The 16,914-nt window shown below is 41.1% G+C and overlaps 1 protein-coding gene across 13 annotated transcripts in view; it reads right to left on the bottom strand.

Moving 5' to 3' along the window:
• The window catches only part of CELF2 (CUGBP Elav-like family member 2), a 550,308-nt gene that overhangs the window by 120,415 nt on the left and 412,979 nt on the right, over positions 1-16,914 (bottom strand). For all 13 annotated transcript variants that reach the window (XM_064703051.1, XM_064703049.1, XM_064703046.1 and 10 more), the window contains one exon: positions 13,779-13,975. In XM_064703051.1, coding sequence (XP_064559121.1) covers positions 13,779-13,956 — 178 coding nt within the window. In that variant the 5' untranslated portion in view covers positions 13,957-13,975. The remainder of the gene's footprint in view (positions 1-13,778; positions 13,976-16,914) is intronic.

The following is a 16,914-nucleotide window of genomic DNA, read 5'->3' on the forward strand; positions in this document are numbered from 1 at the left end:
GTTTTCTGTTTATATCATGTGAATATGTAAATGCAGATCATTTGCATTTCTGCTTTTATGTAGGAAGTCACACAAAATACCTCTCTGGATCTCATTGTGCCACATCCGTATAATGCGAGAGTGAGAGCCCTGCATTAATAACAGCATTAAAAATACCATCAGGATTATTCAATGAAATCCCTCTGCCATCACTGCTGTTATTTGTGAGGGCTTCCAGACCCCAGTGTGGATCACCCCCAGTCCCTCTTGAATACCCAGACAATGCTTGGGTCCATCTCTGGTGCAGCCATGACCAAACCAGGTACACCCAAGCTGGGAAGGGCACTCTGCCAAAATCACATCTCCTTCAGACACTTAGAAAGGCACTGATAAGAGGAATCCCCATAAAAAGTCTTGTTAAAGGGCTCACTGACTCCATGCTCTTTGCACACCCCAGTGCCTGTTGCCAGCTTCCAGCCTGCTCCTGCTCAGCAAGGCAGTGAAGGAAATGCTTTCGTTTTAATCACTTGCTGAAGTCATCAGGACTGTGTGCTTAGTTGAGCAGGGGTCTTTATGAGCCAAATATTATTCTTAGTAATAAGGAGACCTGGCAATACACTAGATGGAGCTTTTGATAGTAAGTAACATTAATTCAATTAAATCCTCTTACAGCACACACTCTCCAGCTAATGCAGTTTACAGTGAAATTTTCTCTGGCACTCATTTAAATATAATTGCTGCACTTATCTTGTCATGAGGAAATTTCTGAAGGTTACTTGTACTGTGCATGTGTAAACCTACAAGCTACACTGACCTTTAGTTTTGAGATTTTTTTTTTTAACTACTTAAACTGCAGCATCTAAATGATGATAATAATAATAATAGTCATAGTAATAGTAATAATTCCCTACTTCCACACAGCACCTTTTAACTCAATATATGCCCAAGTGAGAACTAGCAAGGAACACAGCACAGAAAGGCATCACATGCTAACTGGGAAGGAAAGCTAAAACTGTTGGAAATGAAAATGCTGGGAGATGACATGTGTGAAAACCTGAATTTTCATAGGGTGTTTTGCACTGCTCTTCTGAAAAACATGAAGGTGTTCTCCATGGAGACAATTTCATATTTACCTTTCATACACAAGCTGGCATTAATAATAACTATTGGGCACTTGAGCAACACACTTTGGCATAATTTTCTGTCTGAATCAGAAAAGAGGTTCACATCCATTGATCCAGTAGACTGGTTTTGGTGACAGTCCCAGGTGTTTTCCTAAGGGTAGCCCAGTGATATACTGGAAAACAGTCTAAATCACTTGCAAAACTGGAAAAGGGGAGGTGTCAGCCAAAAAATTCTAGCACACAAATCAAAAGCCAACCAAACACAAAGCAAAACTTTAGTGTGTGTGCACAACTACTCATAAATCAAAAGTCTTGAGATTTTAGTGAAATATGGGAAGGCCAAGTGTAGAGATAGGAAAAGAAAACTGCTGAACATGATGGCAAAGAGCATTTTGAAACACCCTACCTATCCAGAGTGGACATTTCAGGCCCTTGTCTTGGGTAAACTTTCTTTGGCAGTTCTATCATAAACTCTTGTTCTTGTCTTCTCTTTCTCACAATGAGAAGGACCCTCAAGTGAAAGATCTACCAAATTTTACTTTTGAAATAGAGAAGAGATAGTAATTTTGGGTCACTCTGCACCAACCAGAGAATAACCAAGAAATGTACACTGAAGTGTTGACAGCCATGGGAGGAGGGAAATACCAAATCTAAAGGGGAAAAAAACAACTTCTGAGGCCACTCAACCTCTGTCCTGAGCTCAGCACTGCAAAAGGAAACCCTGCTGCCTACTTTTTACTTCTCTTTATGCATGGGCAGGTGTTTGGAAGGGTGGGAAAGATTTGAAATAAAGTTTATTTGGCCACCAAGACTCATCAAGACTTATTTTTTTCTTTTTAGTATTGAATAAGAAGAGGGACCATGGACCCTGTTTTCCCCATTTCCTTCCTCCTGCTCAGACTCAGATGCCTGTCACATTAAGAAACACCAAGTGATTTTGTTCAGCTCTTATGGCACACAATAGCAGACGTTCAAGGGAGAACGTGGGATTGCGAAGCATTTTAAAACTCTTAAATAAAATGTGGGCTACAGGAGGCTCTCATTCAGAAGAAACATTTTCCCTTCCACTGAGAGTTCCCCCACACTCTAGTGAAGTGAATTAAAATTGACACTGAGAAAAATCTAATTGAGCCAGAGACAACACAACACTTTTCACTATAGAAACTCAAGTCCTGGTGGAATTACTTGGGTTAATATAGTCCATTTTAAATCTACAATGATTTTTATATCCCATGATCTGCAAATAATAAAGGAAGATTGTTGTTTAAGACTCATTGTATTAATTAGGGGGAGCATAGGAAGAGAGAGAGCTGGTGCCTTTGGGTCTGCTCCACACTTGTTTTGTAACTGCAGTTCTCACCAGATCCGATTAATATGTGAATAAACTAATGCAGATCTCACCTGGGCAGTGTTAACATAACAAAATTTTTGTGTTAACCAGCTCAGGGATTCATGAACTGAAAATGAAGGGAGCAGATTTGATTCAGGCAAAACGACACCAGCACAGAGAGGACATCATTCTCTGCCTACTCAAAGTGACTAAAAAAATTTGGGAAAAGTCCCCCCAAGCCTCTGTATCTCAATTCCTCCAGCTGGCAAAAATGGAGTGATGCTATTTTTCTCCCTTTGCAAAACACTTGGAGATGTCTAGCTGAAGCAGCAGCCCTGCTCCTTATGGTGCCACACTCATCCTTGCAGCAAAAAGTTTCCTGCAGAACATTATATTAATCTACTCCCTATTGTGGTACAGCTCCCTAAAATTGCAGTTGAAGGCATGACATCTTGAGCTACAAGGAGAGTTTAATTACTGTTTGAAACATAAATTTTCCCAATTCAGCTGGGTGAATAAGAGACACGGTTTATTAGAAAACATCTTCCACCTCTTTACAGCTCTTCTTAGTCCTCTAAAAGAATGCCTGAATTGGATGCAGTAGTTATTTTAAATTAAAACCACAAGGTAGCAGAGACTGAAGTTTTCTCTTACACAAATAATAATGAATTTATGCACCACAGAGTTTAATCTGCAGAGTGAAAGTCTAACGTCCCACTTAAAACTGCATACTCATGGGCATAGATTAGACAGTAATTAGGTTCAGTGAGAAACTGAAAAGATCCACTGGAAACATTCAAATTTAATTTATTCACTGGCTTGTCTCAGAGTGTTTTTATAAGCAATTAGAAAGACAGAGATTCCTGAAAATGCATTCTTTCCCAAGACAGATGGACCAGGAGATTTATATGGCATACACAGCCTTCCACCCACAGTTCACTGGCTTGAGTTAAGCTCAAACTAGGCTTAGAAGCCACTACCAGACTTTATCCTTGGGGAGTTATTTGCTATTCTTTTGAAATATGCTGATGGTTACAGTGCACTGTGAAACCAATGTCTTAAAAAAAGAGCAATACTGTAACTGGCACAGAACATCCTTTTATAGCATCTGTATCCCTGAAATCTGACACTGAGGATGTTGTGGGTCCTGCAAGACCCAAAACAAGCCCAAATCTGCCCTCTTGCTACCCTGATCCCACAAAAAAATACAGGCTGACAAGGTCTGGTGCAGGGAAGATGGAAGTAATGAAATAGTAATTAATTTACACTGCTATACATGCTATACATATCTGCTTTTAATGCATTTCAAAATTATAAAGAATAGCAGACATCCTTTCAAGGCCCTCCTGGGGTTTAAATATCATGTTAAGAACTAGCAAAATTGATGACATATTTATGCTAAAATGTTTTATGTGGTCTTTAGCTTTTTATTTTGACCCTTCATTGTAATATTTATGTCTCTCACATCATTTCAGCAGTGACAGAAATTCTTAGTGCCTTGGAGCCTCTCCTTCTATCTTTTAATGAGGAAATCTTCCTGCAGTGTGGGTTTTAATTTTAGGCTGTTATTTATTTGTGCATATATGTGCACAGGCACCTGTGACTGATTTTAGTGGGGTGAAAGGAACAGAACATAAAAGCAATAAACCACTGGTTTTGCAGTGGAAATGAGAGATTTGGAAGCTGCAGTACACTCAAAACCCATGCTCATAAGGCTGCTTCCCAATTACACTTCATTTTTGACACCGCTCAGCTGTCAAATGTTTTCTTCCTTTGAGATCCTTGCCAAAGTGTGTGAAGATTTCAGACCAGTCCCCACATCCTTTGCAAAATCTCCTTATGTGTTAGAAGCAAATGATCTTGATATTAGAACTGAACAAAATAAGAAACACTACATAAAAGAGAAGGGTTGTGTGGTTTGTTTTGAAGCCTTTGTCTTTTAACAAAACTCACATAAATTTTTATGTGATGAGTAGATAAATAGTGTGTTTATTCATGTAGTAGAAAACTGGAGGAGGAAAGAATTTCAGTGCCACAATGGCACTGAAACATAAATGGCACATTTGACATAAAATGGTCGAATCTCATTGATGTGAGCCTTAATATGCAACTAAAAGCACTGGATACCATAAATATCAAACTGACAGTATCTGGTACTGTTATAGATGTATATATTTTAAATGTAGGCAGCAATCTTCAAAATACTTAACACATGCCTGTGTTTTATGTCTGAGTATTATATCTATTGATTAATTCCTGCATGCAAGTGTGTGCATGACTTGACTTAGATTTTTCCATGCATTACAGTTTTTTTCCCTTTGAGATTATATATTTAAGAAACTGAGGTTTGGCATACTATTCACATTCAACAAAGCAATGTGATTTTTTTCAATTTTACTGAAAGTTCAGGCTGTTTTAACTGTCTGCCTACGTGGCTTTTTTCCCAATGAAGTGATGTCATTACAAACAACAGATTACACATTAATATTTTATGAACATTTGGGACTCTTTTTTAAAGTTGTTCTAAAATATTCTATAAGTAAATGCTGGAGGATGTGCTTAAGTTGTCAACAGTATAGCACTCCTGAACTGAAGTTCAAAAATTCCTTTTCAAACACACCTTTACTGACCTTGCCTTCCCCCCAAGTGTTTATCAGACATGAACATTAGAAAGAACCACAATTGGAATATGAAGTGCTGCTCCTCTCATGGTTTTCTATCAATTTAACTAAAAAGATTCATGTAGTTAAATTTTAAGCTTTTTTTTTTCATCATAGATGTAATTAATAATGTGCTTATACGGTCTTAGCTTACTTTTTAAAATTCATATGCAGTTGTAAATCATAGTTAAGCTGCTACAAAACTGCAGCCAATGAGCCCCAAAGTGATCTACTTTAATCCCTCAGAGATGTGTTATTTTTATTAACTTCTTACAGCAATACCTAGCGTCCTCATTTCTGGACCAAGCTCCCACTGTGATGAATACCATAAAAATAGGGAGGGAAAAGATGCCTTAAAGTAAAAATAGCTTCGTTCTGCTCCAGTCATTCACACACTGTATAGAGGAACTTTAGAAACAAGGCTAAAGAAAGGTTTCTGTGCTATCTCTATATTTAAATAACTCAACTAAAAAATCCTCTACTTAACTCCCCCCACCATCCTCTAGTCTTCCCATTCTGCAACCACAGCCCCCTGCTGCTGTTGCAGGGTCTTCACAAATATCTTCCATTACTTCTGCTCTGACTGGGTTGGTTTTGCTGTGATAATTTTTGCTTTGATTTTCTTGCCATTGTTAATGAAGGGAATATAAAGTGAGACTGATTTAAGTGGGCAACAGGTTTGCAGTGAAGTATGCAATGGGATGTTACCCTGATCTGCTCCCTATCTTCAAAGCAATGCAAAAATATCAGGGGGCACCAATCTCAGCCTCTCTTGGTGCTGGACATGGCTAAACCATTGACAGCTTGGCACCTTGTCCTGTTTATGGGCTGAAACTGTTCTTGGACATGGGAGCAGTCATGTCACATCCTGTTCCAGATGCATTCTTTCAAAACACTAAATGGAAGCAAGCAAAAGGAAAGTTTCTTTTGGAACTCTTCTCTCTGCTTCTTCTGGAAGTCACTCTCTTCTCTGCAAGTGGAGGAAGAAAGTTTGACTTGAGAAGTCGAATTTTTTTCTGTTGGCCTGCTGCTCCTCAGTCTTAAGTCTATGCTGTGCAGTCCCTGGGTTTAATATTAATTGAAAGAGCTTATCTATTCCTGCCTTTGGTATGCACTTCAACATACTGCAGAAACTTCAATTGTATCCCCTTACAACTTTTTCTTTCCAAACCAAGGTACAGTCCTGTATTCTTCCTCAGCTTTCCCCCTTTTAGCTTTCTTGTAAGTCAATCTTTGAAGCCCTTTACAAGTTAACCTTCGTAGACCTTTCACCATGGCACAACCCTTCCTGACTTCATACAAAATCATGCTGCTCTTCCCTGGACCTCTGCCCTTTTCTATAGAATGGTACTAAATATTGGTAACTGTGGTTTAAGCATGATTAAAAAAATCCTTCTTTAAGTGGTGCAGTATTTCCTTGAAGGCTCTATTCAATGCTTCCATTTATACAGCTCGCATTTTCTGTGCCTTTTTGACCACACAGATACAAAACATCATCTCAGTCATTTTATGATATGTGCACTCTTCAAATCCTCTCCTGCTCTCAAATCTTTGAAAAATGCACTCATTCAACACATGTGTTCACTCAAAATAAAATTTACTCTTCTTGCTCACAGTTCGTTTTACCCAGCAGAATTTCTTTGTGTTTGATTGTTTTCTCCAGGTTATCAGGTGGCTTCTCCCCCATCTAGTCCCTTCTGCATGATCCAAAAAGTTGGATAACAAGTTGGTGGTTCATTCTGTCAAAGCCATTTACATAGAGAGTGAAAAAGTATTGATCTCCAATAACAGTCCCTGTTGCTCTCCAATCATCATCCCCTCTCCTCCCCTGGCCCGTAACCTTTCCCCATTCTAATCTGCCCTCGATCATCTACCCAGCTCTTTTCCCCATCTGGAAATGGGTCCTTCTCTGCTTCACCAGCAACTGCATGGATTAGTCTCCTGTGTGACACACTGTGCAATGCCCCTGGGAAATCAGCTTGATTATATTTCACACCTGTCCGCCTTCACAGAAACTTCTTGAAAAACTCCATCAGATTTGTTGAGTAAGAATTACCTTCTCTAAAAATCAGCTGGAATATATTCTATAATGCTATCTACAACCCATTTAAAATTATAGATTTAGGATTCCTTAAGGTTTAAATTTAAACACCCTACAGTCAGCAACTTCAAGTTAAAAACTCAACTTTATCATTCACTCTTCTTCCCCATTGTACTTGTATTTAAGGACATCTGGCTTTTGCCAGTCTTTGTTGTCTGAAACTTACAGTGTACAATGCACCTGCTAAAACATAACATGCAAGGTACTTTTTAATACAGTGCAGGAAAAGCTTTCAAGTCTATATAGTAACAAAATACCTGTCAGGCACCATCACCAAAATTTAGCCTAACACACACATGCACAATGGCTGTGGGCACATATCCTGACATTTCAACAGCAAATGTGCTCATGGTGCATCTCATCTGATCTCAAAAGTTAAACGGTGTTTTCACATGGGCCACTGAGAGCATTCAAAACACAGAATAAGACATGAAGTGTAGAGAAACCCGGGTTGCTGGAGTGCTGGCTGAAGGGAGCTTTTAAAGAGCATCTAAAACAGTTTTGCCAAACACAATGTATTGAAACTGAAGGAGCAGAGGGTACAATTGGCTGTGTGGTGTCACAGGGGCAGTCAAGGAACAAGGAACAGCTGCTCTTAGCTGCAAGTTAGGACACTCAGCATGGGAATCTGTGACAAAGTGAGTGTGCCACAGCTCCGCTGCTGTGCAGGACTGCTCAAGCTCCCTTTGCTCCTACTGTACCAGGCACTGTGACAGGACCTGCTGGAGGAGAGGGATCATCCCTCTGCCTGTGGCAGACTATTCTGGAAGGGCTAAACTGAGGCAGAAATGATTCTCAAGCAAGCCAGGTAACTTCTGCCTCCTATATGCAACTCTCTCTATATATATGTATGTAACTATATATACCTATATACCCACTTGGTCTCTCCTGTATGCAGCAGATGAATGCCTCATTATCAGATGCATCTCTTTCTCTCTCTCTCTCTCTCTCTGTATATATATATATATATGTAACTATATATACCTGTACACCTCTTTGCCCACCTGGTCTCTCCTGTATGCAGCAGATGAATGCCTCATTATCAGATTCCTCTGCTCACTTCCCAGTAGACTTAAATTACCATGTTAAATAGGATAATAATAAACACTGGCCTTTAACTACAGCACATCCTTGTTCACTCAGCAGCCTCCCTCTAATCTGATAAAGGGTCTGTAAAAGGCTGCAAGCAAACACCGAGCCAGTTATCCAAGTGCCTCTCCCTGCTTTCTGCAGTGTGATTCCTACAGCAGCACAAAGAGATTCAGGCTCACAAAGCTGCTCTAGGGGACCTTGATCCCTCCAAGAATTATCAGGTATTGAAGCAGAGGCAAGGTGCCAAAAGGACATAGTGGATCTGGCCCAAGACTCTCCTGCTGCATTTCAAAAGACAAAAGTAGCCCTGTGCCATCTGCTTGCTTCAGCACTTGGACTTCAAAACCGAAGTAGCCAAGGAAATCTTTCCGGCTTAGGCAAACAGTGGGGAGGAAGGGAGATCTTGGTGGCAGTGTGTGCTGCCTTCACACAGAGCTTGCTGCATTTGAGGCATTAGAGAAGCTCTTTTTAACAACCACCCTGGAAAAAAGTCATCTATTCACCCAGAATAAATTATATAAAGGAAGCAAGCTTGATTGGGAACAGAGAGGGCTGATCTGCCGAGACTTTGAATCCCCTTAGCCCCCAGAAGCCAAAAGTGCCATTTTATTTCAGTGGTACAGAATTTCCTGCCCTGTTGTTTTGTTTTATTTGGTTTTTTTGCATTTAGTTTACCTAATCCCCTGGATTTCTTTTGTTGCAGAAAGAGGAAAAAGCCTTACCAAACAACAGGAGATAAAAACTTAGTCAAATTACTTTGCTGAGCTCTTTCACACATCCAAAAGAAGCAGAGAAATGCAAGCTCTGAAAAGGTGTCATGGTTTGAGCCTGGCACAGAGCCAGTGCCCCCATGAAAATGCCTCACCCTGGTGTCTGCTGTGAGATGTGACCAGGAATAAGCAAAACAGGCTCCAACTTAAACATAAAGAACACTTTATTACCTAAAACTACAGGAAAAAAATAGGGAAAGACTATAAGGAAAAGGAAAAAAATTGAAAACCTTACAAAAACCACTTTTCCTCCTCCCCACTCCCTGACTTTCCCAATCCAATACATTCTCTCAAAAAACACCAACTGCCCAGCCCAGCACGACGCTTTAGTATACTCAAACATCAGTTCATGAAGAGGAAAGGAGTCCTTCTCGTTCCATAGGCTTCTCCTGGAAACACACTGAGAACCTCGTGTGCTTCTCTGTTACTTCGGCACCGCCCGGAAGAAAAAAAGTCCTTCTGCCGCTTGTAACATCGTCCTTCCATGCCCAGTGCTCTCACCACTGACGGCATGGACCAGAGCTGCTTTTAGGGTTGTCTTTCAAGGATGCCTTGTCTCACTCCAAAAAGGCACAGTCTCTGCTTTTGGGACCTCTGTCCCCCCCATATTTTTCCAACCCCCTGGGGCCGGGGGGTCCTCACGAAGAACCTTCCTGGTTTTGAGGCACTGCCTCCCCCTAAATGCAGTCTGTGTCACAGGAACAACTGAGTCCATAGCCACGAGAAAAGTCCAGCCAAAAGGCCACTCCAAATCATCTCTCCCCATCCAATCATCTCCACATCTCATCTCTTATCTCCCTTCTTATTCAGCTTCGAGGAGGATTAGCATTTTTGCAAGGCTCTAATCATGAAAGGAAAGGGTTAAAAGTTTCAGTCTCTGTCTATCTTAGAACGATGATACTCCCACACCTGCTGCTGCTGCGGCTGGGCAGTCTCCCTCCTTCTCCTCCCGGCTGGCTGCTCTCCTGGGGGGGGGGGGGGGGAGGCTGGCTGCCCGAGGGCTGACTCTCTGGGACCTTCCACCCTTCCATCCTCGAAGCCCCCTCAACCCCCACCTCTGTCCAGGCCCCAGGCCTACCGCATGGCCGGCCCCTCCCCCGCCCAGCAGCAGCGGGCCGGGCGGGGGAGGAGATCTGACCTCTTCGCCCGACGATGTCCAAAAGAGGAAGTGCCAGGGCAGTGCCTTGCTTTTAACCCCTGTGTATTCTCGGAGGTGTGTCCAAACCCCACTGGCTACACCAGGTGTCAGTATGAAACCCAAAACCTTCATTGGTTTGACCACAGCTTCCCAGAATTCCCACTCCTTCCTGGTCAAACCATGACAAAAGGATAAGGAATTTCCTAGAATGCAGCCATTCCTGAAGTTCACAGTTCATAAAGCCAAGCTTCAACGTTTGCAGTAGTATCAATATATCTGTGGAATTAAGATGGCTTTCCTCTGGTTTTCCAGAGTGAGGTAAACTTGGCTTTGTACCTGTCTTCCACCAGCCTCAGCTTTGCAGAGCTGGCAAGCAATACAAAAGAGGAGGAAAGACATGAACTAGGCCGTCTGTCGTTGGAGGGTATGAAAGACAGTCTGAATAACAGCAGGAGAGAGAGAAGCAGCCTATGGTTATTTTTGACAGAATTGGGAGAGACTGAGATTGCAGCTTCATAAACAGCTCATCAGAGAAAATCTCGGTCCAAATTAGAGGAGCCCCTTTGGCCAAGCTCACAGAAATACACAACCCTTGTCTGAGAAGAGAGAAATCTTTCAAAAATCAAAATGCTTTTCTTTAAAGAGCAAAACCTAACTGCTCCCCCCGTGTGGTGTAGTAACACCAACTTGCATTCCTGTCATTACTACTCATGGCTTGCAGCATATTCAGAAAAACATTCCTGTGTGACACCAGGCTGTGAATGTTCTGCCTTACACACAGTCACAACCATGCAATGAAATGAAAAATTGACTTTTTTTTCTACCTTACCCAACCACGAGGTCCCTTTGATGGGCTGTTCTATAAAATTGGAGGTGATACAAAGGGTCAGCAAGCAGAAGGCCTGGCACAACCCAAATCCACCCAGCTCAAATTAAATAAAAATGGTTGTTTTGTGTGGGTATTTAAACACAAGAGGAGCATGGAATTTCACTCCACATCCCACATGTGATTTTTAGTGTTGTCCTGTACAGAGCCAGGAGTTGGACTCTGATCCTTGTGGGTCCCTTCCAGCTCAGGATATTCTATGATTCTATGACCTCCAAACAAAAAATGAAAATTCAGTTTCTTTTTTAAATGCCTACCATATAGTATAGGTGAAGAATTGTCATGCATTGTGATGAAAAGAAGACTGTAGAATGTTTCTCAGGGCAATTTTTCTGTTTGTTTGTTTCTAACATTCTTAACAATCTCTCACACGGAATCCTTTGTGCAACTGGATTAAGAAAATAAAGATCATTCCCAGTCAAGAGACATCCACAAGAAACTCAAGAGGTTTCTAGCAACCTTGCTGGCAGATTCAGCCAGGAGGAAGGATAGAGCCAGCATGGAGATACATTCCTCCAAAGCTTCCGAGGGAAAAGCTGACCACCAGAGGAGCTTGCTGCTGGTGCCAGAGAAAAGTAAGTCTGAAGGTTATTCTGCTTATCTTCAGGATTAATTTCATTTACTCATTAATTAACACATAATGCCCGAAGTGACAAGCATAATCTCTGCATGGCTGAAAAGAGTCCAAGCAAAAAGCATCCCCAAAACCCAGCCACCTTTCAAAAAGAATATTGCATATGGGGACTACAAACATTGGTAATTAGTCTACAATGATTTGCATGACCTATGCTTCATCCTTATGCCTTCCAGCTGCCTGATGGACAGGTACAGTCATTCCCAGAAATGGGTATCAATGGGTTTCTTCTGTCTAACCACAATATCATTCTCACTTCATTTACTGCTTAGTGGGAAGGCATTGCTGTGACCCAGGAATCAGCTCCTTCCAGATGGACGAGTCTCAAAGTTCAGCATTTTAGTGCTTTAAACTAAGGAGGAGTTTGCTCATCCATAGCAGCCTGGACTGCAGAAAATCCAGTTGTTTGACCTCTTAATGCTCTCCTATCCAGCATTACAAGAAAAAGACATTTGGTGAGGGCTCTTTGCTAACACAGTAGGGGAGTACATGCTACAATACATCAATCCTGGGAAATGAGGTGGGGGGAGGGGGGGGGCTGGAAGCAGAACTACACTGAAACACTCAAACCAGAAATACCTTCTGCTTCTGAACCACAGAGTCATGGAATGCTTTGGGTTGGAATGGACCTTAAAGAGCACCTAGCTCCAGCCCTCTTATCATGGACAGGAGGCAGGTTGTTCACTTTTCATTAGAGCAGGTTGTTCACACAACATAGCCTTGAAAACTTTGAGGGCTGGGGAAGGGGGAAGAGTGATCTAGTAGAGACATTTGATTAGCAGGAAGGTACAGTGAGCTGGACCTGACCCTGACACTGATGTGAGACCAATGCACCAAGTCTTTTAACCAAAAGTAAGAGATGCAAGCAACCCAAAATAAACCATAGTCACTCAAAGCACCTGACTGCTTAAACTGGGCAGCAAAAATAAGGCACTGAGAGGATCCTCTGCCCAGTACCAGGAAAAATGGAGATATGCTGAGCCTTGGCAGTGCTCTGCCCAAAAGCACAAGAGCACCCGAGGCTGTGCTGTGTGCCTCCCACAACAGCAATTCTCATCTCCAGTGAGGGCTGTTTTGCACTGTTAACTTTGCTGGGAGCCCACAAAATCATTCTGTGATATTCTCCATAGCATGTGTGCTCTGAAGGGTTTTAGAGTCAGTGCCAGGAACGCAGTAAGAAGGAATAAGTGTCTAGCAGCCTTACAGCCAGGCACACACATGCACATCCAGTTCTGCCTCTGAGCTACGCTAATTATTTCTAACGGTAAAAATGCTCACGTACCAAGGCTGAATGCAAATACACAGCTAGGTAGGGAGGAAAATGCATTCTGTAAAACAGAATACTCACTTTCCGTTTACATCTAAGCACGTGCCACACTTAAACAGCTATAATGCACAAAACTCTCACATGCCTAAATAAGCACAGATATACATAGTGAAAGGAAGGAATATAGTTAGGGACAAATACTTTATATGGGTATAGAAAAAATGAAGGAAGGAAAACTAACCCTTTCATTTAGAATAATATCAGTGCCAAAAACCAATTCTTGAACATGACTGCAGAAAAAAAAATCAGATTATGGAAAGAGGGTGACTATTTGTAATTTTTATTGCTGCTGGAGCAATGATGTGGCAAGAGCCCACCACCATCATTTTTCCCTTCTGCATCCTTAAAATATTTCCCACCTGGGGTGCAAAGAGAGGAAATGAAAGGAAATAGAAAATTATATTTTTCATGAGCTAATCCTGGGTAGCAATCTCTCAGGTTTCCACATTTTTGGCAATGATAATTTAAACAAGGAGACTGATATTTTCTTTTTTTTTTTTGCACAGTTAGAATGCATGCTTCGAGATAAAAGACATTTAAACTTCAGTTTAAGAAGAGGAGGAAGGCAGTATTCGATAGGATTCATGAGTCCTCTCCTCTTAGGACTGCTGCATAGCTCAACACAGCATACTACAAAACTGAGAGCTCAGCTGCAAACCTCCTTGGAAATGCTGAAGGCAAGCAAGATCATCGGGAAAACAAGCAAACTGAAAGCAAAGAGAGCATAACTACTGTACCTTTACTTTGGGGAGGGTTCTGACTTCTGTCTCGGAGAACATTAATCTGGTAGACAGCTCCATAAGGCTCAAAAAGTTCTTTTAATTCTTTTTCTGACCACGAACGGGGAATCTGTCCAACAAACATCTTAATGGCATCTGGGTCTGGTTGGTCTGAATGATCCAAAGCTCCATTCATCTTGTTAGCTGTGCCGTTACTAGAAAGTGGAAAAGGAGATTAAAAAGAGAAGACAAGTTAGGAGACTACACAGTTTTTGTGTGCACTAGATGCAGAAGATGATGTCAATTGGCACAAAGCAGCAAAAAAAAAAAATCAGTGTTTAATTAATAGCATAAGTATTACGAACAAAAAACAATGCTATTACATTTTTCATTGAGTCTGGTTCTCTCTGCAGGCTGCTGCTTAATGTCATTATATAAGATGAGAGCGGCACAACACAACCCAGGACTTCTGCATTTTAAAGTAGAGGATAGTGGCAAATAAGTGCAGATTTCTCTCCATGGCTGTTGTAAACAGAACTGCAGTGAATTCTCACTAAACTGGCTACTGGCAGAAAGCAGGCAGTGCGTGTGTCTATGTGTGTGTGTTTTGTAATAAAGTCACATGAAAGGAGTATGAAACACTTGGCAATCTGTCAGATGACTAATGCAAGATGCCAGCGATGAATCTGCAGATTGTGTGAAGCATCCATGTGTGCATCAAATTAGTCTGATATTGCCTAGAATGGAAAACACTCCAGCTATGTGCCTGGTTGCTGCCGATTAGTTGCCTACGCTCTTTAAAAAGGAAAAGCAGCCTGGAGAGACCCAGTTTAAAGCATTCTGTTTATTGCTGCCATAAAAAAAATAAAAACCACAAATCAAAAAGAGACGGCAGTGGCAAAACTGCCTGCATCACTGTGGAAATGAAAATGCTGCTTCAGAAAGTTTTTTGCCCTGCAAAAGGAGATCAAATTTTTGAACACTTTCACCCGCTAAATTCTCAGCCTATCTGATCTCCAGATGTATGTCCTAAATCCAAGTTCAAAACAACCACACTTTTGCAGGGAAAAGAACTTTGGAGCAAAAAATAATCTGATGTGGGAAACAAATGATAGATCATGGTTTAGGAGAATTCATACTCTTATACAGAAAATAAATATTTTTCAATACTGAACAAAAGTAAAAATAGATCACTCCCTCCCCCCTCTCCCCTTGCATTATTGATAATTAAGGACAGTAGTTTCAACTAATTACTTGGCTAGAAATTCCAAAAGTGCTGATGATTTTTTGGATGTTTCACTTTCAAGAAAGAACACTAATGATGCATGAATTTTCAAGCATCCCCCCATCTTTCCACCAGGGAGAGGGGGCAAATGGCCTGTATGCAGCAATGTCAGAAGCTGATCATGGCAGAATTCAGGCATTTCAGAGCCACCTGCCACTTTCAAAAAACTTGGCTTTAATTAGAATTTCTCTGTTTGATGATTTTTCAGGAGTGAATGCCCACCGGAGGACTTGGAAGAGCTCAGAATCTGCACAACCAGATGAAAATAATATTTTACATGTGAAAAAAAAATATCTAAGAGTGGAAGAAGAAAACAACCCTGTGCAATTCCCTTGTCTCACAGCTATAACCTGTGTGAAGACAAATTATTTCGTTTCATGTGTTTCATCTCCTTAAAAGCATAATTCACATTAATATGCCTGTATTAACTTTAGCACTTTCCCTGCTTACAGGCAGGAAGGAGAAGGTTGTATTAAAGGCACGTTTTACAGCACCAACAAGAAGTTTGATCATCCCTTATGAAGTGCTTTCAACACGGATCAGCAGACAACAGCATTTATCACTCTCATAAATGGCTAAAATTCCTATCTACTCTAGCAGGAATCTTGCCTGAGTAAGAGACTCCATGATTTGGTCCAAACTTTTGCATTACATTTTATGTACAAATATCTTGTCTTGCAAATGCTCTTCGTTTTGAGTAAGTTCTGCAGGTCACAAGTTCACCTGCAGGAATTGTGACTTCTCCAGGCCCTAGGAACTGCATTTCCATACAAAGACAACACTTAAGCCAAACCAAGCCAACCATCCAAACAACCACCCCCTTAAAATTGCCAAGAAACAGAAAAACCATGACTGACTCACTTGAGTGATACTTCATGGGAACAACTTTCAAGAGTTTCATGGAGCAGTAGGCACCTATGTGACACTTAAACCTCTAAAAAATCACTCAATTATTTCTTTTCAATTCCTATTCCTCTACGTAAAACCCAATCTGTCAAACAACCTCCCTGCTAGGGAGGTTGAAAAATCCCTGACCCATAGCTTAAAATAGCTGTGGAAAATGCTTATATGTTGTTTTGAAAGAAAAGGTAGAAGTTTAGTTAAGCTCCCAGCTCTGCCCTGGGCTTGGTCAACTATTTTCTTTCATAAATTGGCTTGACTTTTCACTTCATTTATTCTCTGTGCTGTTTGTATTGAGTTCAGTTTTAAATTATGCCCTTCATCTGTTCTCTCTGTTGGATCCCTTCTTTAAGAAATCCATACACAATTGCTACTTAGTCCAGAATTACAGCTGGGTCATGTTTAATAAAGAATAACAAGTTTATTCCTTTCCTTTTTCCTTTACCAAAACCACCTTTACCACCAAGAGCCCCACAATTTCCATTGCTAATCAGCCAATTTTTTAGGAAAGCACAAAGCCAAACACTAACACCTGTTTTCTCAGGTTAATGGCCCTATTAGCATCAAGTTCTTGCTTTGAGCTAAAGGTTTAGGCACAGGCCAAGCTCTCTTCTAATTGCAAAAAACGCTTAAGCCCCTTCTTTATTTTGTTGGGACCAAAGTTGAACTACATTGGTCATATTCTTTAAATGCTTTATTGGCTGAAGGTGGTTAAAAGCTCTGACTCAAGGCATCAGTACCATACACTATGATGCCAAGCTCCAGGAGACAGGTTTTGTCACTCACTGCCTGCATTAACTTGAGTAAGTCATTAAAACTTCTCCAAACTTAATTCCACCATCCATTGACAGCTCTGTCAATCCACTAACTCCTGCAGAGTTAGGGAAAAAACCAAGCATAATTTAGGCTTTTCTTTAAAATACTTTTCTACCACAAGGTAGGGACTTGACTGAGCTGCCAACATTTTGG

The sequence above is a fragment of the Zonotrichia leucophrys genome, chromosome 1A (genome assembly GCF_028769735.1).
Source record: "Zonotrichia leucophrys gambelii isolate GWCS_2022_RI chromosome 1A, RI_Zleu_2.0, whole genome shotgun sequence".
In the NCBI taxonomy this organism is placed as follows: Eukaryota; Metazoa; Chordata; class Aves; order Passeriformes; family Passerellidae; genus Zonotrichia; species Zonotrichia leucophrys.